We start from the raw sequence: 25922 nt of genomic DNA on the forward strand, positions 1-25922 counted from the left end.
CATCGAGAAATATAGCATAAGAGAAGAAATACGAAAAGCAATGATCTACACTTGTCATGAGCGTGTTCACGAGTAGCCCTAATTGTATATTAGCAAATGGTAGTCGAATGTTGCCCATCCGAATCGAGGAAAGAGTCAACATCGGATCACGTGATCTTATACATGGTGGTGGCACGCTAAGCCCCTTCTAGTCCAACCATGGAATTTGAAGAAATGTTGGAGATCATCCCAAACTGTCGTTGTCGCCATTCCTCCTTCGCCATCAATCTTAATTATACCAAGCAAAGCTCAGTTTCCTATAAATCCCCATAATGTCTCTGCCTCCAGAACAGATCAGTATCAAACGCCGTCGAGAGGAGGAACCGGTGGACACGTTATGTAAGAGGCTTCCCTGCTAGCTGTCATGCCTTTACCGATCAAACTAAACTCCAGTCCCCCGCTTTGTATATTCGCATAGACGTGCCCCCGTCTGTAATATTCCAAAAGCTAATAGGAATTTTCAGATATTCAGTCTGATCTACATCAGACAAAACGCCGCTTTACAGACTTCGTGTTTCAACGAGTCCAGGTCAGTGCCAAGGATCTGAAAAACGGCTCCCCAAGTGCTTCACCTGTATCAGCGGCGCAGAGGTCTATTCTTACTCCGCGCTCTGTGAGCACCTCTCTATCCCCGGCTGCGCCGAACCGCGCTACTGGAGGGGTTCCCTTGGTCAGAGCCACATCCCCCGGGGCAGAGCTTCGCGAAGAGAAACGTCTCGCGGCCCTTCGGAAGGAAGCCGAGGAGAAGGTGAAGAGGGCTTTGAATTCTTCGCCGGGACCCGCTCAACGCGGCACTCACAATGAGAGCCCAGGTCGAGATTCCGTTGCTAAAACTCCCGCGGCTGGAGTGTCATCCACTTCCAGTGCGCGAGGCAGTTCAGCGTCTTCGCCATCACGGGCGCAGTCGCTGCGACGATTCCAGATTTCGCGATCAAGTACGCCGATGAGTCCCCTTCGGAGCAGCGGTGGAGGGGTACAGAAGCGTAAAGCAGATGGAGTTGCAGTGCTCGTGGAGAAGCTGCGGCGCAAACCGCATTCACGGCAGGCGTCTCTGGTGGCTGATGCGGCAGTACGAGCGGATGATGTTGGCTCTCGTGACGGTTCTGATGTGGCTGAGGAACAGCCTGTCCGTCTACGGAAGAGACCGGTGGTAAACCAGGCCGAGAGGAAATGGAGGGAGGAGCGTAAGGGGGCGATCTTGGCTGCCAAAAAGCATATCTCGCAGGTGCTCGAACAAGGTGCCCAAGCACGCCACAGCAACTGGGAAGATGAGTCAGAGAGACTGGCTCGGGATTTCGAGCAAATCGCGTTAGAGCTGGAGGAGGAAATGGATTTGGAAACCGAGGTGTCGCCCGCGGAGACGAAACATGACCGTCAATCTATTGCCGAGCGGACTCGTGCGGTGATGCCCAAGCCTCCATTGAAATATCCTCCTCGTACACCCAACAAGCTTCGAGCCGCGGGGTCTGCAGAACGCACGCAAGGGGCGGCGAATCCTGAAGGATCCCTTAAGATTGCCACACCAGCGCCGCACCATTTACCCTCCGCTGCAGGGCAGGATGACGATAGCGATGGGGAGTATGTCTACGATACGTACATACGACGTCCTCTGCCGGACGGAGGGCAGCTTACGAACCCACTAGCGGATTTAGAACTGAACCAGGATGAGTGGTTCCGTCAACAGGGTATCGATACAAGTCGGCAGGACATCGGTGTGATCGTCATCACACCGGAGGATGAAGAATACTGGGAGCATTTTGCAGAAGAGGATGACGATGAAGATCAGTGGGACAGTGAAGACGGCGATTCCAATGGTAAGCGAGCCCGTTGTATAGAAACTTACACGAGATCTACTCTTTACAACAAAGGGGGAAGAAGGAGAATTCTGACTAACAATTACTATAGCTGAAAATAATCCTGCGAATGACTATCCAGACGAAGAACTCTCCTGGGATGACGAAGAGGACGATCCCCAAGCCGTCTACAGCAAGTATCGACGCCACCAGTCGGACGACGAAGAGTTCAACTTTGACGATTCATCCAGTGAGCGCTTTGGGTATGGCTACGGATACGGGGATAGGCAACGGGCGCACGTGGATTCTGATGACGAGAGCTGGTGATGGGCACAACGACGGGTGGCTGCATTGATTATTTTATTGGATCTCAGTGCTTGTTCTGCACGGTACTTTGGCAAAGAGAAACCTCCGGCAGGGGTGGGAAGGCAACCCACCAACAGACACCGTTTCCCTTGTCCTCCTGCCCATCCTCCTACGCTCACCGCAATTCTGCAGATGCGGACGAGGGCAGACAGATGATTATGAGACCGAGTCTGTTTCTGCAGAGTAACCTTCATTTCTGCATGCGGACTCCATCACACCGCGTGTGCAGTACGGTTCGTATGATTATGTCTTGGACCGGGGGTCAACCCTGGTCCAGACATGCATCAAATACTACATCGTTAAGGGCACAGGTACAAAAGTACGAAAATGAAATGAGGTACAGACGGCCTTCTACCTAGTCATATTATATTTGCTCTCTTACTCTAGATGAAACCCCAATCCAAGCCTACCATAGTATATACAAATATACAAGATCTACAGGAAAAGGCCAAGATATTCTCATCGGAACCTCCGCAGTAGATCATTTCCTTCACGAAGAAGAAAAAGCAAAAGCAAAAACTATAAAAAAGGAAAAGAGAGAAAAGAAAAAGGCAATCCACACGAGCAGACACCAACCCAATCTACACACTAAGAAAACGTAAAAACCATCGACTAAGCCAACAAAAGCGCATCTGCAATCTCACCATGCAGACGGGGGGAAAAAGGTAAAACACAACCAAAATGCCAAGTGAGGGATATCCCTACCCAACATGCAATCCTACAATCTCCCGCATCCCGAAGTCCAGCATACCAAAAGCATCAACATTCCAATGGAAGATGGATTAGGTACCCAACATTATCCACGTCGATGTGCAAAAGTGGAGCATTTTTTCCATCACGGATGCATAGAAGGGCGATTTCTCGATTTGGCAGGAGGGGCGACTTGCATGAGTCTTGCATGATAGGAGATGTGTTATCGCCGACCGAGTAGATCCTGACAGTACTATTTGGATGTTATTCCAAATGATTTCTCGTCAAGATGTATATTGAGTATTATGCAGCCGTCGCTGCAGAAGATGGGATAGGATGTATATACTCAGTACTTACGTTACATGTAGAGTTTGATGAAATGTAAATTCAAGTAGGGTTTCGGTTCGATATAACCTTTAATAGTATTTGCGATAAAAGTATGTAGTAGTGCAACAATATTGTCATGAATATTTCATGTGCTTCATTGATTCATTGATTCATCTTCATCTAAAAAAAAATATTATTATTTTCTCCTTGAGTATTATTTGCAGGCACAGCCAAGCAGGGAACAAATAGTCTGCTCCTTGCTCAGTGAGTAACTTGTGCCTCTTGCGGATTGTAAGATGATATCATGTGTTACCTGCGATTCCTGGGAATGGGAGATGTAGGGGTTTCGAACTAGGGGTTCGGCTTCGCCTATTCGCTTGAGTTGCTGACATACTTGTCCTATGATGTGGTATTATTGTTTCCAACCTTTATTATTCTGCTGGGTTTGTTGATGTTGCGCTGCATACCTATTGGTGGTGTTTTTGGCCTGCCATGTACTGTACTGTATGCTGCGATGTTGGGTATTGATGCCTGTATGGTATGGTATGGTACGGTACGCTCTGACTATGTCCGTGCTATCTCCTGGGTTTATTGAAGGAACTAGTATGTTGTCTTCTCAAAGTAAATCCGGTCGAGACTAATAATCTCATCCACTCCAGTACAAATGACAGTCTCCATGGATTTCCTTCCAATCCAGAATAAAAACAATGATGATGTGATGTATGCATGCTAAAGATCAGACAGCCTCCCAGTGAGAATCATAACACAATGTAAATGAGAGAAAAGAACGCAGCAACGTGTCAGAATGATAGCCCTGTCGGTAAAGGAACATAAGGTTAAAATAAGTGAATAAAGTAGATGAGAAACTTCAGAGGTATCTTGACGGCCGTAAGGAAGGGGATTTTTCAAGGTGGGAGGAGGATCCGTAGGAAGTCGAGGAATGAAGGAGGTAAGAATTTTTAGACAAGAAAAGAAGAGGAGGAAATTCAACGTGGAATACGTCGACTTAGAACTTGTTCTTTGGTCTCTCGCATCCAAGGATACCACGCTCCCATCCATTCCACGACGCCAAATCGTGGTGCAGCCGACTCAACTAGCCCGGACCCCTCTCGTAGGAACTCGCCATCGCGCATGCGTCTCTGCTCTCGCAGCGTTGGACACTTCTTCTCCTTGATGAATCGGTAGAACTTGCATTGGATTCCTTGGAATCCGCGTCGTTGCCGGCTAGGAAATTGTCGGTTAAAGCTCTCACGCACTTCTTTCCACTCTTGGCACAGATCCACGCGGTGATACCAAATGAAGTACATTTCCTCTTCCTCGTACTTTGGTCGAGGGGGGCGTCGCCGTTCTGGGGCGTTGCTAGAACTGCTTGAGACCGAATCGTACCGGTCCCGAGAGTACGCACCTGGCGAGGACTCCGTCGACCGTGGTCGATATGGCAAGAATGCCTGGTCTTGCGAGGAGCCCGAACTTTCCCGGTAAGGATGGTGGTGGTGATGGTGGCTCTCTGCGTAGGGGTGGTAGAAGTAGTGATGACTAGGACTAGGGGGGTAGATAGGTGAATACTGCGATCCTTGATGGGCGTAATGCAGCTGAGGAGAATTGTCAGACTCTCCTGACGGGTTCAGCAGGGCATCGATTGCCATGCGGCTTTTTCGTGATGATGGCATATAACTAGCTGGAGATTGCGAGTGAAGATGCTCCATTTTGTTCTGTTGGGAGGGTGGTTCACGACCTTCGTGATCCAACTGCTTTAGTGTGGTGATCGATATGGTAGTAGGTTAGACGGTAAGGGAAGCCCTTCTTCTAGAGCGAGTGATCAAGGAGTAGGCTTCGATTAAAGTATGGTTTAAGGCGATGAGCACAGCCTAAGGCACTTTTCCTCACACTGGTCAGATGCAAGTGCACAGCGGCAGTGGCAGATAGTGAGATAAGTAGTAGGTAAGGAAGACACGCCGAATTAAAAAGAGCGGTGGTCTAGTTTGGCGACGAGCCAAGATTATTCCTCAACCACTACAACAACGCTTCCAGAAGAAGTGTTGGACTGAAGGATCATGTAAAAGTCACGATTAAATGGTGGAAGGCTGGAAAGAAAAAAAAAACCTGGGAATTTCCAACACCGCACGAGACACCGGGTTGGATTCTTAAATGAGGGCAATGACCGCCAAGGGTTCCGTTAGTTGTGCTTAACCCATGCAGCGTACCGAATCCTTGGGACACGCCGGCCTGTAAGAGACCCCGAAGAACACTGCGCCCCCTGTCCAGCCGGAAGACAATCACTGCTACAGCGGGTACACGATGGTTCCGAAGTGATGCGTAGCGCCTGCGGCAGCAGGGGAGTGATTCAAGAAGTTGGAAAAGGAGGAGTAATATGCGTTCAGGGTATGTATGTCGGAGTGGTAATGGATGTCCCTCCTGGTATGCCTTTTCCAAGTCCTTGACCCTAGTACCACGACAGCAACCCTGCAAGCATCTGCTTATAGAAACAATTAAATTATTGGGAAAGGGGGGTGTTAAATATGAATAATCCAAAGGACAGCCGAAGATTCTTTTTTAATCATAGATTAAAAATTTTAAGAGGATGAAAGAAGGTAGAAGAAGGAAAAAAGAATAAGAAGAAATAGGATATCAGATAGAATTGAATGAGGTATAGATATCCTTTTTTTTGTTCTATATGCAAAGATATCGCATCGTCAGTGGTTGAAAATTCATAGAAGATGTCGCCACTTTTCTTTTTCTTGCTGATCTTTAAGTCTCTGTGATATTTTTTGGTTTTTCCACGAAAGAGAGAGAAGGATATTCAGATAGTTGAATCGTGTATGAAGCAAGTGGAGATGTGGAAAGAAAGGGTCACGTTGGCAGACGACTTGCAGGATGTACGTGCAGGACAACCACCGACTTTTTGAACCGGGTATTTTATGTATTTCTAATTCCTTGATATACCTTTGCAGTCTTTTTGTTTTCAATTTTCAACGTATTTTTTGTCTCGTTTGTTTTCAAAGAGGGATCCACCAGGAAACAGAAGTAGTAGGAAGTCCAGTTCATGCAATCTGCGGCAAGGGTATATCAGAACCAGAGGGTCTGAAGGAGCCGCAAGACTCAAAGAACAATTGGTATTTTGGTTTGGCCCATCAGAGGTGACGAAATCCTTCAATGGATGATCATTAAAGTGGAGGCCGAACAGGCAATAGTCGGACCCGGCCAAATTGACCAGTTCAAAGTCAATGGGGACCCGATTTTTGCCTTCGGTCGAATGACTATCAGGTAAAGATCCAACTGCTCAAACCAATGACACAATGATCACGATGTGGTCTTTTGGCCACGCGGGGATTTCCTAGAAAGGGGTCCAAACGAGTGTGATATTAAAAAAAAAAAAAAAAAAAAAAAAAAAAGACCGTGGAAATGAAATGAAATTATTAATCAATAACAGGACAAAAGACAAAGAACGTCTCTGGGGTACCTTAATTGGGAAATGCCGTTCTAGTAGGCATAGTCCTTTGGAACTGTGAAAGATTACCGAACAACCCCTTCCAAGAAACAGAAAAACAAAGAGGCACAAAGATGAAGAAACATTATCTGAATCTCGGATTACAAATCATCACAGAGAATGCAAGTTATAGATGTAAGTGCTACTCTTCATTGAAGGCTGTTTGTAAAGTATACATGACGACGTGCGATTGGACCAAAGGTCTATCCAGTAAGGAGACGTTTTTTACTCTCGCAAGTAATATTGTAACCTATACTCCGTCTCTAATCGGGGTGTCTACCTAGTATCCTCCGATAAATATGGGTCCAAGAATGGAACTAGAGAAAAAAAAAATGTGTCAAAGGGTTGCCCTTCAAGCGTACGGGAAATTTCATTTGTTTCTAGATGAATGAATTAAATCTATGGAGGTGGATGTTCTCCATCAAGAGAGAGGATCATTTCGAATTCAGGAAAGAGCCTTGAGGGGGGGGGGAGACAGAGAAAATAAAATAAAAATTATAAGAAATAAATTAGAAAAAACGTAAAATTGAAAAAGAAAGAAAATTGCACGTAATACACACTATGCTGCAGCCCTGCCACTGCATAAGAAGAGTTCGGTTTCCCGGAGCTGATAGGCCCTTGTGGGAAGACCGAAACGAAGCAGTGCAGGGTTCAGTTCGGCCGCTGGCGGGAACATCAGACGACGCCCCTGCTCAAGGACATCCTCATCTAGAGCTGTGGAGCTGTGGGATACTAGTCCGATGGCCGCTCCGACGCCTAAATTAAATCATTATCTCGCCTTAAGGTCTCGACCGTGAGTATGGAAGGGAAGATATCTTCCTCCGTGACTCGATATCCAAAGTAATTTCAACGCCCAAATTAAATTTATCCCAAAAACAAAAGTCAATTTTAGTAAGGTTTGACCTCGTCCGTGAAGAGCACGCAATCTATCATCAACCGGTGGGATGTAAGGGAAGGTCAACCGTCGGACCCGCTGGCAACGATGAAGAGACACCACCTTTACATCCACTCCTATTCCCACCGACCTCGACCTGATCCAATCACTCTCATCAGAGAAAGGATCACTGCAGGAGTACTACGCCGCACAGGCTAACCACCATACTACTACCTGCTAAGTAGGTAGGTAGACAGTCTGGGAAAACGGAATGGAAGGAGGGGGGAATGGAAACATTGGAAGGGCAAAAAAAAAACCAACAAGCGCTAGCCATAGAGACCGCGTCTATTGGGCGCGGGAGAGCAAGTCAGCGACACCCAACCTACAGTGGCTTGGTGGGTGAACCGTGGTACTGGGACGCATTCACGAATGGGAGTGAGGCTCTAACGCTGTCTAGCTCTTCAATGGTCTCAGAACCTGCACAGGGCTTTTTCTGAAGGACAGGCGTGACAGCCAAACGGGAGACACGATGCAGTCTGTGGGTCTTTCTTGGCATAGAACTGGGGCATGGGGGTGGCTAGCTCCCACGGGATTTTTCTATTGGCTACCTCGTTTGATGGGAATTTTTTGACTTGCGTTTTTTCCCCAATACGTATCTCTCCTCTTTCCTAAAATTTCCATTTTCCTCTTTGGGTCACTAATCCACTTTCCACAACTACACTGCATGAGAAGTATGTACTTAACACACCTAAAGTACTACCGGTGTCTGTATGTACAGGTACAAGAGTCATTCACAAACAACACGCAGTCCAGATACTAGTCTGCAGAATCTGCCAACACATCTTTGCATTGCACTGGTAAGTCGATCCTCTTCTGTTTATTGTCTGTGGGGATTGGCATTATGAATTGGTTTAGCTAGACGGAGTTTCTCCATGGTATCTAGCCGGTCCTTTTTGTTCGTTTCCTCCTTCTTTTCCCTTAGTCCTTTCCGCTATGAATCTTGTGGGCCTATCTAAATAGTCATATCCCATCTCAACCCCCGTTTCGCTAATCCGACGAATACAATATTAAAGTTCTCTAGCAGACACCGCTGGATATGGGCTGACAGCCCCCAATTCCATGTACGGAGCACCCCCAAATCCTTCTTTTATAATTCTAGGATAGTAGAAACAACTCAAATAAATTAATGAATGTATGGGTAATCTGGAGTCATTCGTCAGTGCAGAAGTCGAACAGGATGAATCGGCAGGCCACTAGCGCTGTCGTTTGAACCTGTCAAAGTAAGCAAAGTAAATCCTGATGGGGTTGGCTTATTAGGATTGAATTTGTATTGGATCCGTCATAGTGAACAGTGGATGTACTTAAGGCAGATTAGCACCAGCAGAAAATGCATCGGGTCTCGGCGATGAAGATCCGGAGGATGAGGGAACATGGAGCAGTAAGGAATGGGTACATACATACTGTACATAAATACATAGTCGGTAATTTAGGTACCATGCCCTTCTCACATGACAGGCATTGGAGGCCTTGCAGAAAGTATGGCGGATAATAGTTATTAGCCATCTAGGAACTGGATCCTTCCTCGAGATTGATTGTATGATCACTCTACTCCGTAGTATACCTTCAATCTAAGATCAGTATCACATTACTTTATTTAATGTTAAATCCGACATGAGACGAGGTATGTGGGTAGCCACCTCGTATTGTGATGTAGCCAAGTGTCCTGCAGTACACACCAGTTTCTGTACGGAACGAAACAAAGCAGACTCTACCCCCACACCAGGCCAGTCCTCACCAGAGGAGATTTTAATGAAGAAACTTCAGAAAAGTTTTTTGACGGAGAAAAAACAAATATGGGTGGGTTGACATATAATAACATAAACTCCACAATATGGTATTTGTCACACTGATACCTCCAATCCTGTTGGAAGAAAAACCAACTATACTCTCCGGTGAAAACCAACAGTCGATTATACTTACCATCATAAGCAGTTTCTTCACAGTGAATATCCTTAAACGTTTTGGAGTAGCCCAAGGCAACATGATTGGGTCATGCCCGGGAAGGGGAGGGGGTAAAAGGAACGTCACCTGTTTTCCTATTGATCTTTGGGCTGCATCGTCTGTCATCTGCGACACATCTTTTGTTTTTTCTTTCCTCGTCTTGGCATGATGACGACAAGCTAAACTGTGTTTTTAGGTGGGATGTCCGAAACAAAGGGTGGACTATCCAAAAGATTGAAGATAGCGAGTAGAAACCTCAGCCAGAGTTCCTCTTTGGAAGGATACACCTAGTACCACTAGTAGACGATAGGGCACCGCTCTGGCTACCTACTGGGCTACTACGCCGTGTACTAGCATGGGGTGGTGTGGAGGCAAAGGCCATAGTGTCAAGAATAGCACATCAAATCGAGATTGCGGCACAGTGAAGTTGCGCAAGTTTGAAACTAAATTCATTTTCATTTGAGTCAAGTACATGGGACGATAGCCTCCTGCTCACATGCCGACATACAGGTACAGGTCCATATCGCTCTAGCCAAAGAAGGGGCATCGTGCCACCAGAAATACCCTATCGGTACCTATCACCAGTGTTGAAAAAAGGTTCAGACGGGTGGGCAGTGACGATGACGATGACGAAGGGTCATGCCAATGATCGGCCACTTGCGTCTTCTGTAGGAGGATTCTGTAGATCCCCATCATGCGGGAAGCGTTATGGGTTTCTTCATGCTTGCCCGCTTTGTCTGTGCCCTCTTGTCCTAATCCTAGACTAACGAGTAGTGTACCAACTAACCACCTGGCAGGCGGTTAGTCTCCTCCATCCAGCCAAGCAAAGACAAAGCGATCCGTACCTTCATCCGCTCGAGGCCAATCCTTGACGTTAACGATCCCATACTAGGGCCGTCACTCCTAATCGGCCCCCCCTGCCCAATTTCCGTGCTAATTTGCTCTATCTTCCCTCATCACACGCGTACCCGCAGGCTGTTTCGGTCACGTGAGGATGTAACACGATTCAGAGTGACTCGATTAGGTCATAGTCCGAGTCTACGAAAAGACGTCCTGGTGGTGATTGGCAATAAAGGCTTCCTCCACGGTGGATACTTAATAGAAGGAAACAAAAGACACTGGACAGGGGTTGGATATCTAACCAGTCACTGACGTCGAAGCGGGTTCGGCACTGACTCGTACGCTGTAGTTTTTCACAGTCCAGACTCGATTAGCATATTACCATGGAACTTTGTGCTCTGTACCTGCCGGTTGGGTTCGGCAGGGCTCTGTTTGGTCGTGCCGCCCTTAAGCGGTGTGGCAATTGACACGCAAGCCTAACAAAGAACATCTTCAGAAAGAGAACCAGAATCTCTTGGATAAAAGAATGAAAAAGTCAACTACATATATCTCCTCGAATTTCGAAAGGCGAACTCTGGAGAAAGACAACCAGGCGTGAGCGGCACACCATTCACGTTGAGGCTCAAGTGAAACAGCTGTTCAATGCCGCTGCACCTGGTGGCTCCATAGCGTGCGACAGTACTCCGTACTTTCGCCATCTGCCCACCGGTCCATCTAACTCCACCATCATAATAACCGACATGCAAGCGAGCTCAAGCGTGTGTAACTAACCCAGTGCTACTCTACGAGTGGAAAAGTTCCAACGGGGATATGTCCTCCTATCTCACCATGTACAACTATTCTCCGCTCAAGACTCATTTGTCGAGTCAGGGCGTTACATCGTTCAACGTCTGGGATTAAAAGCCTTTTTGGCACCTTCATCTATACCATCCCCATTCTACCCCGTCCTTTCTTTGTTCTTGTCCTTGTTCCTTTTGTATTTTACGTTATTTTTGTTTTTATTTTTGTTTTTATTTTTAGGTCGTCTCTCTTCTTTTTCTTATCTTGGCAAAAAGCAAACACCCTTCCCGGGTATCGGATTTAGTTGAGACACACTAAATTCATATCAAGGTCAATTTATTTGTTCGAGTTGTGGCTGAAGCCACCATCTTAAGTAGATTGATTCTATCATAGATCCAGAACATTATGAAACCAGTATAGCTAGTGACGAACTGTCAGGGTTCGGTTGAGCCTCTTTGGGGATGGTCAAAAGTCAAACATAGTACTGTTAGTCAAATTGTTACTTCATACTTCCAAGCCACATTCGGGAGACGAATCGAAACAGAAAAGGGGCACAAAAGCAAACAGCAGAGGCTCGGGAATGAGCGGGATCTCCCCGTCCGTCCGTCAACTACTACTGCTGTTCCTATTACTATAATCATAACGCACAGGAGATGAGACCACTGCTGGCCCTTTCCCACTGCCTATCAACTCGCTCTCCACTCATAGAGGTGACGGCTCAACGGCGATGCAACCACAGCTACTATGACACAGGTCTTACATGTTGCATTGGTGATTGTATTCCTGACTGCTGCCCCTCAGGATAGCCTCACCTACCACCCGGGGATCCAATTATTTGTCAGTAAGGGGATATGACAACAGATGAACGCTGCAGATTAAGAGATGTGTTGTCTCTTCCCGGTAACCTTATCCTACAAGCGAAATTTGTCGGTGAGATCGCCGATGCGATACCTTCAGCCGAGCTGAAGATACACAGAGTAACCTTACGTGCCATGAAATAGGGAGTCTACAGTGCCCAAAGAGGTATTCCCAGCTCAGGTCGAAATTTTCATTGACTGACGTATCGAATGTCAGCCGAGGACCAGGCTATACTGCACGTAAATCAAATCATTTCTAGTAAAACTTTGGCTGTGCCTTTCTTTGTTCTATGTAGGTTTTCTCAAGTCACATAATACCCTAGCTTGGAAAAGATTGGATACTATACAACATAGAACACAAGAGAGGGGGTGGGAAGCAAAAACAATGAGAACAAATAGTGTGAATGAAGGGGTAGACCGGCACTTCTCAACCTTTCAGGGATTATCTTCCAACTCCTTGCGACTGGGGTCATATATGATTGGTGAGTAGCTGCTTGACATAGTGGCAATGGACATGGTACTCGTCATTTCTTTATGACATGACTCAGTCATAATGTATATCACATAGGACTGGTCCTGACGACAACATCTACAGGTGTCCCTAGCCGCCCAACTCTGTTGTATCACTCTCATTTGCCTGAGTACGCTGACCAACAATTCTTGATGTAAATATCACCTGGACCACAGTGCAACCTTCACGGAGGCTATCTTCGGTGTCGTGTCAACTGATGACCATTTTGCATTATCCAATGTCGGCTAATTTGCCTGACCATCTGTCCCCACTCGTGTGGAGGCTACTTTTCCACCTCGAGGCCTTGAGCTCCATTTAGTTATAATGACCACTTTTGGCTGCGCCACCGTAAGGACAACCTGCTGCTAAACAACGGCCATAAAAGGATCGAACGGAAGATCTACAGATACTATGAACCTATCCTTTGATTGCGATGAACGGCCAGACGGCCAGATAGCTGATCCTTTTCCTGTTCTGCGCCACAGGATTAATGATCTGACCCTTTCGCCTCCTCTTGTACGGCCTAGCTTCGGGTGTCAAGCTTTCCATCATGACAGACAGTGGCTAAACTAACCACTGAACAATTAGGTTTTAAGCGGTCCGACCGAATTAATGTTCACAAGAGATTCAATGTGATTCATGAAATTCTATTTGATTTTATTTGATTTTATTTTTATTTTTCCTTTGACCTCATTTGGCCGAGGTATTATACTGCTCTTCGTACTCCGTACCAGGTGCCAATCGAGTGTCTCTTTCCTAAATGGACAAGGAAAAGGTGTGAACCGTGGTACCTGAAGCTTCAGCGGATTACTCTATCAGGTATATTGAGGATCTTTCGGGTTAACCAGTGTGGGTCACTCGAGGCTTTTGAACTTTGGCCTATACCGACTTTCCACAATAGAAAGAAGTGGAAAAAAGGAGCACGGTCATAGTATATTTAAATTTTAATATGACCATAGTAAGTAGCTTCGAACCTTATCCCCTACGGACCTATCGGCTGAATTGCGTCCAAACTATCGCACCATCTCATTCAATGATTGGGCGACTCATGTAATATTAGCAAGCAATAAGGAGAAATAATCATTGGAGATACGTCTGGCTCTAGGCTACCACTCTTTACATTTGGGTCAATACTAGTACACGGGTCTTGTTTTCTCCGCCTCTGGATCTTTTGTATATTCAGTGAGTCCTGTCAATATGGAACCATGTTGGTCAGGTTAGTAAGTTGCTTTATAAATTGCTTTTGTTCTTTCCTGTCATTCCATTTCTGACCCCTGCGCCCAACACGTGGGGCGAAAGTCGCCTCAAAACTCAGTCATCATCCGTACCTTTTCTGGTAGAAGTTCTACCCGAACAGTCCAACTAGTAGTCTGGACAAACAAGGGACTCTCGGAAAAGGAAACGCGGCCTCATGCCTTACAGTTCGGGTGCATGTCAAAAGGCACAAGTTTCAATGCGACGCTGCACAGCATTTCCTCGGTATCAGAGATAGACCTCGCTAAACAATGATATTCATAATTTCCTATCATATAGGACGCCTTCAGACCCCGGTCGCGTTAGATCCAGTCAGTTTCTCCTAACTTGATATTGATTGGCATCTAGTCTACCTTGTTGGGATGCGGCACAGTCTTTGTACATAAGGACGGCGCACCGCTTGCTTCTGGGCCCCTCTTTCCAGGACCACAATATCTCTTCTGCCTAGGGGAATGAATTAATGATGTCCACTAGTGTCACTATTGTTGGCCTTTTTCTGTTTTGAACTAGCTCGCAAGTGTTTTCTCTTGTTGACTATGCCCGTCTATTTTTTGGAAGGTTAGCTAGGGTTACTATTATTGTCGCAAGAAAAGAAAACCATTTAAAATCAAATATTAATAATAGAATAAACATTTTTTTTTAAGGAAAAAAAAAAGAATGGAATATTTTACCGACAACCCCATGACAGAAGCTTTGACTTTGACGGCTCCCGTTCTCGCATGAATGGATAACTTAATACAAGGGTTGTACGGTACTGTACGCGAGATTACAAATTCAGGAAGATGTGTTTTAAAAGAAATGAAAGATAGAAAATTTCAAATCAAAGTTCAACAGGTTAGGGGTAAATAAATCAAACCCAAATCAAAAAAGAACAACCGGTGTCTTCAGACCGTTTCGATCGACAAGGCTCGGCAGAAAGATAATATGAGATTCGATTCTGCTGTCTCACTTACCTAAGTAAAGTCACTTGATGTTTTACTTTAATTATCCAATAGATAGATAGGATCTTCGTACTTTGTCACTCTACCTTCGCTACGGGGAAAGAGGAGGGGAAAAGTGGGGGATTATCCCATGTTTACCTATATTGCTCGCACTTATTTCCTCGTGAGAGAAAGTGAATTAGCAATGGGCCGCGTATTCATGGAGCCAGCGAGGTTACCGTAAGGGTACATGTACAGCGCCAACCCTGGACAGGTTACGACCTCAGCTGGACGGAACATGCTGAGAGTTACAGACTAATGCCCAACTACGACACCCTCAACCAGACTGTCGGGCCCATGGTGGTATTCAACGCGAGAATCAGCCGGTGGGCGCATCACCAGCACGAATCTTCCTGCCGATGGACTGGGACGGAGGCAATGAATGGCAGGGCGAAGAAGTGTGCTAAACCATTTTAGGTCATGGCATGTTTGGGAATTTCGGATCTTTTCTTTATGTACCTTCTTCTGCCTTGTATCTTTAGCCTTTTTTCTAGAAAATAATAAGACGGCCATTCTATAGGGGATTGATTCCTGGTAAAAAAAACAGGGAACCTCTTCCCCCCCTTCCCCCATGCCCTCTCTATCATCCTTTGGTTTATTTGCGTTCGAGTTATATTTATTTATTTTATAAACCACTTCATTTTGTAATATACGGAGTACTATTTTAACTTTGGTAGAATATGATTGTTGTTTCCTCTTGTGTACGTTTATAGCGTTGGGTGAGTAATATTATGCTCTGATATAATTTCGGCCGTACCACTCATTCTGCTTGGGAAACTAAACTGGTACCCGCCTCAATACCCATGGACATCCTCGGAAATATGGGTTGATGTTTTGCTATCAATAGTATTGAAGCCTTTTCCTTCTCTCGCTCCACCACCTCAAACTCTTTGTTTCTTCACACCCATCGGCGATCTCCGTATTTTAAACCCCATAGCAGTAACTTGATTCAGCATTGAAGTTGTATCCACAGGATCCCATGGTCTCCACGGGGGCGGAGACAAATCTCGTTAGTCGTGTACGAGAGAGGTGTTCCCTAAGACTTCCATCGTCATGTCTTTCAGTAACTCAGACAGGCAAATGGATACTAATGATAACAAAAAAATCAAAAAATTAAACTTCCACCTGCTCGCCCCTCCTTGGGGTGGAGTTCAAGACAAAAAGCTCAAGCCTTGGGCTTGGCGCGTTTTTGCGATCTTCAAATGGTCTGCTCGTCGATTCTGACAAGGTAATAAATATACGTAGTGTCAATTTTGCATCGGAATTGGCCCCCACCGCAACCAATTCAGTCGCCTTCTTTTGCCTTCGTCCATTTTACTCACAGAGGAGATGCTAGCCGAGATGGATCCATCTTCAGTTCCTGTCGAAACTTTAGAATTCCTCAATAGCCAACTCTGCAGGCTCGAGCGATTTCCGTACCGGGAATATGTGAAACAGAACTCGTATAGGTACCTACCTTCTCTAGCATAGTGTTTAGGGTAGGTATGTACAGGTACCTGGAGGCTCCATGAAGTTTACTTCACTATTTCTCCACGCTAACCAGGGTCGATCGGGAATTGCGGATGAATTCCCCGCTCCGTATATCGGGGTTACTCGGACCTTACGGCTTTTTGTGTGTCTCCCGTTTCGCCTCTTACGGAGCCAGTATCAAGCTTGTGTCTTGTTTGGGACTTGGTTCACCGCGTATATGTACGAGCTTAGAGTGGGTCGTTTGGCCCTTCTAGACTAGGATCTTCTGTCTTCTTGTTTCTTTGCAGGAAACTGGATATTATGCTATCATTATGAGATCAGGTTTAATTTCGGCCGGCCGAGCTTTTTTCAGGCCGATCTTGATGTATTCATCTCGGTCTGTAATTTGCCATGGTCATGTTATGTTCTGTATGGTACTCCATGTGGGTATTGATTTTTAGGTCCAGGACATACAAGCATACAGTATGTATCTTAAGTACCGAGAAGTTGTTGAACAAATACATACACACTCACAGCGACTGCACGCTTTGGATATCTTCAAGGTAGTGAGGATGTACTCGTAATCAAACACTGGATAACATGAGATGTCACCAATTGCATCATCCCAGCACCCTAATCAACAATATTGACCAACAGCAAGGGCATATGATACATAACAGAAATCTATATATGGACATACATATGTTTCTGCAGCTCAAAGCGGCTAACTAACGAAGATCACACAATACTATTCATGCAATTCCTCACGGAATCTGCGAATCCTCCATTGCTCCACCCAACCCATCATTATCGATAGAGGCATTCGACATGTTGATCTCTGAGAGATCGACTATTTCCTAACGCAAGTCTAGTGTCTTTCTCGTGGTATACAACCTGTCTCGGGATAGTGTCTGCGGATACTGCTTTAGCTCCAACGGCTTTTATTTCTCAGCCAATTTTTTTTTTTTTTTTTTTTTTTTTCTCACCTTGCTGACATGAAGCTGAACATCAGGACCAAACCCTAACCTGAGTTATTTTTTTCTGTTTTGCTTGCGTTAGGGCAGGGCAACTGGTACCTTAATGTATATATTTATACGTGCACTTATAATCGGCGTATTATTTATGGATATCGGTTTACTTTTCTACTGTATATTTTGCTCGGTTTCTCTTTTTTGATTGCTTTTTAGTTTCTTTTTTTTTTCTTCTTTTTGTCGGGAATTACACGGTTACTACTGTAGGTGTACTCTAAGTAGTGGGTATATCTTCTGTGGGGTGATATTGAATCCGCAATGACGATATGTAGTCGAAAGGGTCAAGTACTGTTGCCATTGTGTAGTATTGTTCTACAATTATGGGTGCTACGAGTAGTTTCTTCATTATATATTTCGCTCATCAGCATGGGGTCAAGATATATTCTGATTCTCCCGGTAAGAAATATCGCTTGCCGCACTGCAATGTTAATATATCATACATCTACGTCTCTAAGGTCATTGAATAGAGTACAATATTCCAGTAGTTGATGCTCAGATTTGCTTAATCTCCTTGAACCATGCCTACTTCTAGCACGTACGGAGCAGGGGTTGTGCCGCTTGTAGAGAGTCATGATTTTAGGGAGTTTAAAGCCTTATGGATCTCTATCTTCTATGATGTTCTTGCGGTCGATATATGCAATTTCCCCTAGAAGTGAATACCTTGGTGTAGGCCTCAAAAAGGAAGTCCAAGTAACCGAGTAAGAGCAATTCATATAGATCCATATCCACGGCACCTGGGTATGTTAAGCACAATTTTCTGTATTTTGATATAGCACTTCTTGCAGTACAAGTGTTGAGCGAACCACGTCGTCGACGATGGGTGAATGAGGAGTTGAACGGTAAGAGTTCTGCGCTGTTACTGGCTGATCAGTTTACATTGATAGTACATCACTATCGTGGATCATGGTCAGGGTTTTCTGCAAGAGTAAATATTGTGGCCTGATTAATGGCATGAAAAGGTGCTAGCAATATCATCTATCCAAAGACACTGCCGAATGGGGTTGACTGTTGTCAGGAAAAAGAGGGATCACCTCTAAAATACTTACTAGATCCCCATGGCGGACCATAATCATAGCCGGATGCTATATGTGGACAGATTTTTTGGATGAGCTGCGAAGGAAGGAAAGCTCTTATTATGTATGCTATTTGCAGATGAGCTGAAATACATGAAATCCGTCATTCAACCCGGCATGAATTCTCATGGTTTTTTCTTATCTGTTATTTGTTTGACCTTTTTTTCTTCTTGTTTTTCTGGATACTTATCCTCCGAACATGTATCGAAATGATCATGTTACCTCCCAAGGCTGTTATGTGACATGCTGTAGAGTGAATGACTCAGTTGGTGTGATAGCCGGTAGCAAGTTCGCACCTGATTGTACAATCAGTCACGGCTAATATAAGACATCGCAAGGTACTTACGGATCAGCAGCATACTGAATGTTGCACTGTTCCCAGGACTCGTTGCGGACAAGCACGGCACGGAAGCGAACTGCATCATCGATGCTGCAGAAACGGAAGATGACGTTGCGTGCCTACATATATTAATACCCAATATAACATCGCTTCTCAAGAATGGGTACATACCTCGCCGGGAACGTAGTTGTCTAGGATCTTTTCAACCTTACGATGGTTGCCGGCAGCCAAATCAAAAAGCTGGCGCATCGTAACATCGAGGTCAACACCAACAGCACGGACAGCACGAGTGGCGCCGGTGGACAGGCTGAAAGACAGCTGAGAGCTGACAACGTCGACTTCTTTTCCCATTTCCACGAAGACAGTGACCTTTCTTTCTTTATCAAGATCGATGCCGTTGGGGTATTTATCGTAGAAAGCCTTGCACGCTTCGGGGTCACAGAACAGAACTTGGGCAGTGCCAGATGGACCCACAGAAATACTCTCAATAGTGCCGCCGTGAATCAAGGATAGGACCATTGCAGGAGTCTTCCAGGTGGAGGGCAAGCCCCTGATGATAACGCGTCTGACGCGAGCAGCTGCAAGAAACGAGCCAATTAGCAAAGGTCGGTAGTGCAGGATGAAGACCAAGGTCATACCCGGCTTGTCACGGATCTCTGGAGTACCCCAGGTCTCAAAGGTGGCCTGGTGCTCACGATCCTCTTCTCCGACGGAAGCATGGGAAGTGGTAACGAGGGTGTCAGCCGAGACGAACTCAGCCGTGCTGGACTGCTCAACGACCTCGAGAGGCATGGGCTCTGCAACAAAGTTGGTGAGCGTGCTGTCATTGCCCGGGCCGGCAAAATCGGCATCGCCCTTGACCTGAAACTCTGCTGCAGCAGTGTGAGTTGTGTTTCAGACAGATAGCATGTTCAAAGACTTACCAGGAGTACTGGGCTCTTTGGGAGTGGAGGTGAGCACAGAATCATCAGTTGAGGTAGGGTTTTTGGCGTCGTCATGAGACTTAGAGAGGCTGCCGTGCTCACTGGACGCGTCTTCAGAAGCAGCAACCACAGAGGATACCTTCCTATAAGCATTCGGGTCGAGCTTCAAAGCCCTGGCAGCGGCCATAAACCCTGCTGTGTCATCGACATCGGCGATGGGATACATCTTTGCGGGAGGCTTTTCACCAGATGAAGTGTGTGAGTCGCTAATATTAGAATGGTAGGAGGATGAGAGTGAGGGAGAGGGACTTTGAGTGTGAAAGACGGGAGGGGTTCTGTAGCCAGCGGCGGATGACTGTTTTTGTGTTATTGATCCGCACATCAGCTCCCAGTAGAAAGAGAAGAGACAAGACAAGACAATGATGGATACAGAGAACAGTAACGTTACGTTAAGGATTGAGGCGGTGGTTGCTGGAGGTAGAAAGGGAGGGGAAGACGGAAAAGGGCAAATGGGTGGGTGAGTGGTTAAAGAAGAGAAGGAGAGAGAGAGGGAAAGAAAACAAACCGTGGAGGGGCTATATGTAGAGGTCACGATATCCTGATCCTCTGATGGGGGAGCGTGGCGACTCTCATCTAGGGTCTGAGCAGTGTTTCTCTCCAAGAAGGACTCGAATACACTATGGATAACACCGGTGACTTTTGAGCTGAACTCAAATGGTCTTGCCATGATGATTGTGAGCCTAAGGGTATCTAAGATTTTGCACAAGACGCTGACCACAGGATTGAACAAGCGCAGGGTTTGATGGATATGTGACAGGAAGTTGTACAGCATGATGATGCTATGTACGGTAAGGAAAAAAGTGAATAAGCGCATAGAACTTGTTCTTGTACTCCGGCAAGAGGCTTCGTGATGAGAGAAGAAAAAGAAGAAGGGAAAGATGGGGACCAGGAGAAAGAGGAAGGGGGGGGGGGGTTGGGTTTATAGGGAGTGGCCCAAGGCAAGCATCTGTTACTGACCTGCAAACGATGGCATCCGTATGCCATTTGTTTTGGCCACCCAGTGAATGAAGAGATGACTGATATCTCTCAGTTAACATCGATCAATGACAATATCAAAGGGAAGTAACACAATATCTGTGGTTTGACAAACACACGAATGACTTTCATGCTCACCTATTGTGACAATCAATAAATTTAGTTCAAGCTTTATATCAGACATTCAATGAAACTTTAGGTTATTATGAGGGAAACTGCTGGATTCTAGTAGTAGCTTCTGACCATTCATTATGTACGTCTCTGATATCATAAATGTGTTTCACAAGAAGAAGAGTGAGTTAGTCATCATACATCATATTCTAGAAAGAATATTTGCACATAACACCCCGGCAGAAGATCATGTCGAAGGCTCACGTTGGTACTGGTATACTTTCGAACCCGTCCTGGCCCTCTTTGCGATGCTCGACGATGACTTGGAGCCCTCGTCGTCCACAATAACCGTCATTCCCAGCAATTCGCGTAACCGTCTGGAAAGATCCGTCTCCATCGCCTTTGTCATTCGGTACCCAGACCGTCTCCTCAACAGCCTGACCGCCAACTTCTGATCGACGAGGGTTAAACCAAGGCATACCCACAAGACGGCTACCAATGTCATGGATAAAAGAGTAGAGTTTCTCAAACCGTCGAGTCGTCCGCAACCAAGACAGGGTGCGGCCATCGTATGCCACGCGTACGAAGGGGTTCATATAGATCCCGGTGTCTACGATCTCATCTCCATTCGAGGGCGGTTTTTCGATGTCGGCATGGATGAGACAGCATTCAGAAGCTTCCCAGAACAAGTCAGGCGCAGAACGAAAACGAACAGGGAATTGTTCTCCTCCCATATCAACTGCCGGCTTCGCATCGCCTTGAAAGAATCGTGCATCGAATGCCACCATTCCTCCCCAACAGCTGCGGACCAGCACCGCATCCTTTCCTGCTAAGACATCCCGTCGACTCCGCCCTCCTCCAGCGGAGGTAAACCAAGGGAAGAATGGAAGACCCATACCATAGCCCTGCACATCACGCGTTGCATATGTATCGTAGAACTTGAAAGGGTTGGAAAAGTCAACAGCGCACGCTGCCCGGTATTGGGCGATACCGTTGTCATCAACATTAGTAGAGAACAAAAGATGAAGGGCATCGATTGGATCGAACAAAACATCGTTGATGTAAAGTAGTTTGTCGTACTGCGTTTTAGACTCTTCTAGCGGCCGTAAGGCTCGGTTCCGGACCTCAGCCAAGTAATCGATACGCTTAGTACGTTTAGAACCCCCAGGAATGGTCACCCTAGGCAGGTTACTCAAGTCAAAATGCTCTTCAATAATAACAGACTTATTGCTTGAGACCTGCTTTTCCAGGGCTCGTAGCGCACTCTCCCCCTCCGGTCCGCTGTCATTCTCGTAGATACTTAGGAAAACGTTATCCTCGCCAAGCAGGTCGATAAGTCGAAGGACAGTAGAGCCCCATTGCCCTTGCGCTAGCTTCCCGCCACGATCATATAAGCTAACAGCTATGAAAACCTTTTCATTGCCAGGGTTTCCCCGGCCAGAGGCGCTTGAATGTGATACGGCTGAGCGAAGCGCTGTATAATGGGGCGGGAGTCGGGTGTACGAGGGCCGTAGGATTGCAGTGAGGATAAGGAGAGCGAGAATAATACCGACGATGGCATGTAGGTAGAAACAGGCCCGACGAAGCAGGATGCGTCGCAAACAACTGGGTCGCGCCGAAGCCGAGATCAAGGGCCGGGAGGTTTTGAGACGACGGTATCCAGAGTAAGTCGAAGCAAATACCCGCGATAGAAAGGGTACCCGGCGCAAGAGTCGCCTGGGTCGAGGTGGAACCTGCGACTCAAAGTCGGCCTCGTCTAAGTTGAAGCTCCCCTGAGAGTCAGCAGAGGAACGAGTTTCCAGTTCATACTCGTCAGGATGAAGTAATCGGGAAGAAGACATGACGAATGATCGTCACATGAATGAAGAAAACATCCGCCTAGCCCATATCTGAGGTGGTTAGTCCGAACAAGAACAGAATCACGCTTCCATCGCCAGGCATCAAAGAAAAGTTAACAATCCAGGCTGAAGCTATTATCTTCCCAAACGGGATGGTCTGGCTTATGTCAGCCGATCTGGACCGCCAAGACATTTGCTTAAATCAATGGTGCGGAGAACAACCAATGGATCACATCATCGACAATTGACTTCGGCATTCGTTCGGACCTCCCATGCAGGAGATACGAATTTAGACGAAGGTTGTTTCACTTACATCCATAAATGAAGAAAAAAGAAAAAGAAAAAAGTCCACATGTCACCGACATGTCCCGTATTCCTCTTCCTATTCTCGCCGAACGCGAGTACGTCGGAAACCCCACCGGGCATAGAGTCATGACTGTCATGATCAAGTACTGTCTGTACTGGGGGGAATTGTGGAGCACCACCGTCTAGTGACGTATGCGGAGGTTTATATTCCCTCTTCTTCCTCCTTACCTTTCCCCTTTGTTTCTCTTTTCCTCTTCTAAAGTTTCATATTCGGGTAACCGTCTTCTGGGTCGCGTTTCCATCATCATTCCTTGTTACCTCCTGCATCATAGACGTTATCTGGGAGCCAAAAAAAAAAAGTATCACAGCCATCATGTCAACATTTGCCTTTGCCAACTCTAGCGAAAAGGTCCCTGGTAATGGGACCCTTCCTGCCGAATTCATAATAAAAGCCTCTCCAGGAACGGACGTATGGTCAAAACCTCCATCCACGGAGAGATTCAACGCTCCGATCCTATACCAGAGCGTCCCGCTCAACTCATTCAAGCGGGCTAGAGTTGCCTTCAATGCCTTTTGGAAAGACAAATACGACCAAGGTGGACTCACCCTTGTTTTGAATAGCGCAAATGGTCCTCGGAGATGGGTCAAGACGGGTATTGAGCTCACTCATGGTAGACCCCATTTGAGCACCGTTACGAAGGATAGATTTGCGGACTGGAGTTTACAACCGGTCCCGTCAGGTGGTGGAGCAGCAACGCTAGAAATCGTCAGAGAGTCAGACGACAGTCTGTGGATCTACTTAGTTGAAGGTGTGCAGAAGAATCCTCTACGTGAGGTTACTTGGTTTTTCGAGGAGCAGGACGTCCAAGATCTCTGGGTGGGACTATACGCGGCGAAGCCCTCTAACGAGGGTCAGGATCTGGTGGTCAATTTCGGCCATTTTATTATTGACACGGTTTGATCTGGCGGGCAGATAGGCAGACCTGGATATAACCATTATGTTTATTAGATTTTGTGTGGATGTAAAATGCTTACTGCATGATTAATTCGTCAACACTCTGGCATACTGGTAGTGCTATCAACATAGAAGCATGCCAGTGTGGAGATACACCTGCAATTGCTACCGTCAACTTGTACCAACGTACTGAATTCAATAGTAGTGAGAATAGAGCATGCATTTACAGCTAAAGCTACTTCCGTCAGTGCATTAATAGTTGTAGCAGAACAGTTCAAATTCTCCGAAGCGAGTCAATTCTAGAGATCAAAGTGACCCTCAGACTAGTCGAGCTGCGATTGATGCTGTCGGCGATGAACCTTGATTTCCAACAGTGTCAAAAACATGGTAGATATTGGGGGCGACTTTTCGGATCTCCTCTGCCACCTTCTCATCCTTATAATCGAAGACATATTTTGCACCATATGACCGCACTAGCTCTGCATTATGGGGACTGCATGTAGTAACTACATCGAACCCATAAAGAGAGGCGATTTGGATAGAGTACAGACCGACACTGGCTGTTTCACACCAGATAACGTTAGACAATCGGAATCTCTGAAGCGATAAAGAAAGTCTTACTGCTACCTCCCATACCAGCACACTTGTACCCTGTGCGTTAGTACGGTCGAGATTGAGATAATCTGGGGAGAATAATGCGAGCCACGCAGTGGCTGCAGCGAGAGAAATTGTACTAGCATCTTCACGCGAGAGGGCTGTAGGTACTTTGAAAGCAATTCTCTGGTCGGCCAGACAGTACTCGCTGTATGCACCAAGTCCCTTGGTCTCCCCTCCCCAGATCAATGCCCCTACGATATCACCTTTGGTCAATCGCGTACCCCCACGCCAATTTAAACCACTTCCCCGACAAAATCACAGCCTAGCACGGTTCCGTCGCCAAAAGCATTACTGTCAAAAGATTGAACTAAGGCTGGATCAGCCTATGCCTTACGTAGAATGGAAATAAGAGATAATTGAAACGAATGGACCCCTACCATCAGTCGGGTTTTGAGCTACATGAGACACTTTACGAGCACTTGTCCAGGGCCCGGTGATGGGACAGGAATCGTCTCTCTAACTAGTTTCGGTGACTGGCCTTCGGGTGTGCGAACGACCTGAGATGAGCTGTATTGAGTGGTCATTATACAATTTGCTGGCTTGATGAATGTATACAACGTCAGATTAAGTCTAGTAGGAACGATCTCTTATTTGAATCAGTACACCTGTTGAAGTGCACGGAGGACCGAGGGTGAGCATGGTTGAAACACTCCTGCAAGAGCACTGACGCTTTGGTGAATTATTCCCCAAAAACACTTTGACCTTTACATACAAGTAGAAGCGCCGCTAAGACCTGGTCATGAGAGTATACTGAAGCTACTAGAAGTAGAGGGGCAGCCCCACAGGTTTATAACGTCAGGAACTGTCTTGATTCCCCGAAGATGCTTGAATGCCAGCTTTTGACACTACAGATCATGCTAGGTAGTAGCAGAAGACCGATAATTGAGATCTGACTCTATAATATTTCCTGTCTTCATATATCAACATGAACAATACCTGACTGAATGTGTCAGTGGTTGACATAGCTCCACGAATCAACCGGTACATGTGGAGCCTTTTTGAGGCGGTTGGATTTGCCAAAGCATACACCAGGGTAAGTGTAACCGCCAGTATCGTCGAATGGACTGAATAACTCTAAGATATCCTACAGTGCTTTGAAAGCAGATCGGAAAGACAGCCATTAATTCTTTCCACTCTCCCCTAATATCATGCTAAAGTGAGCAGTATGCTGGTCAAAAAAAAAAAAAAAAAGGTCAAGTTCTGGCTGGCATGCACTCTTCTTTCTAGTACATTCCTTGTTTTGCTCCTTTACCTGTGTTTGGGGCTAATCATGATGTATATTCCAGCCTTCGTTGCCGCATCCGTCGTAGAAAGTGTAGGTAGATTGTCGTACCTACTTATTCTCTGTCTCTTCACCATATGATATGGGGAAAGGTCACTCACTGCCAGCTTACGTTTCCTACCG

General features: G+C 46.1%; 6 protein-coding genes across 6 annotated transcripts; 2 read left to right on the forward strand and 4 right to left on the reverse strand.

Moving 5' to 3' along the window:
- Nucleotides 1-311: 311 nt before the first annotated feature.
- On the forward strand, nucleotides 312-2354 carry AO090001000682 (Iwr1 domain-containing protein; the record flags this gene model as incomplete). The annotated part of the gene is made up of 4 exons (XM_023234658.1): nucleotides 312-378; nucleotides 504-1853; nucleotides 1945-2082; nucleotides 2251-2354. The coding sequence occupies 4 exons, from the start codon at nucleotides 312-314 to the stop codon at nucleotides 2352-2354; spliced, it is 1659 nt and encodes a 552-aa protein (XP_023089762.1).
- Nucleotides 2355-4201: 1847 nt separating this feature from the next.
- AO090001000684 (uncharacterized protein) lies at nucleotides 4202-4921 on the reverse strand (the record flags this gene model as incomplete). The annotated part of the gene is made up of 1 exon (XM_001819126.3): nucleotides 4202-4921. The coding sequence occupies one exon, from the start codon at nucleotides 4919-4921 to the stop codon at nucleotides 4202-4204; it is 720 nt and encodes a 239-aa protein (XP_001819178.1).
- A 13693-nt stretch (nucleotides 4922-18614) lies between these two features.
- Nucleotides 18615-20447, reverse strand: AO090001000687 (uncharacterized protein; the record flags this gene model as incomplete). Its single annotated transcript, XM_023234659.1, has 4 exons — nucleotides 18615-18648; nucleotides 18699-18811; nucleotides 18864-19564; nucleotides 19616-20447. The coding sequence occupies 4 exons, from the start codon at nucleotides 20445-20447 to the stop codon at nucleotides 18615-18617; spliced, it is 1680 nt and encodes a 559-aa protein (XP_023089763.1).
- Nucleotides 20448-21021: 574 nt separating this feature from the next.
- On the reverse strand, nucleotides 21022-22602 carry AO090001000688 (glycosyltransferase family 69 protein; the record flags this gene model as incomplete). Its single annotated transcript, XM_023234660.1, has 2 exons — nucleotides 21022-22366; nucleotides 22571-22602. 2 exons carry the CDS (start codon nucleotides 22600-22602, stop codon nucleotides 21022-21024), a joined length of 1377 nt encoding a protein of 458 aa, XP_023089764.1.
- A 676-nt stretch (nucleotides 22603-23278) lies between these two features.
- AO090001000689 (uncharacterized protein) lies at nucleotides 23279-23866 on the forward strand (the record flags this gene model as incomplete). The annotated part of the gene is made up of 1 exon (XM_001819129.3): nucleotides 23279-23866. The coding sequence occupies one exon, from the start codon at nucleotides 23279-23281 to the stop codon at nucleotides 23864-23866; it is 588 nt and encodes a 195-aa protein (XP_001819181.1).
- A 312-nt stretch (nucleotides 23867-24178) lies between these two features.
- Nucleotides 24179-25041, reverse strand: AO090001000690 (uncharacterized protein; the record flags this gene model as incomplete). Its single annotated transcript, XM_023234661.1, has 3 exons — nucleotides 24179-24720; nucleotides 24777-24808; nucleotides 24917-25041. 3 exons carry the CDS (start codon nucleotides 25039-25041, stop codon nucleotides 24179-24181), a joined length of 699 nt encoding a protein of 232 aa, XP_023089765.1.
- Nucleotides 25042-25922: the final 881 nt, after the last annotated feature.

The sequence above is a fragment of the Aspergillus oryzae genome, chromosome 2 (assembly GCF_000184455.2).
Source record: "Aspergillus oryzae RIB40 DNA, chromosome 2".
NCBI classification, from domain to species: Eukaryota; Fungi; Ascomycota; class Eurotiomycetes; order Eurotiales; family Aspergillaceae; genus Aspergillus; species Aspergillus oryzae.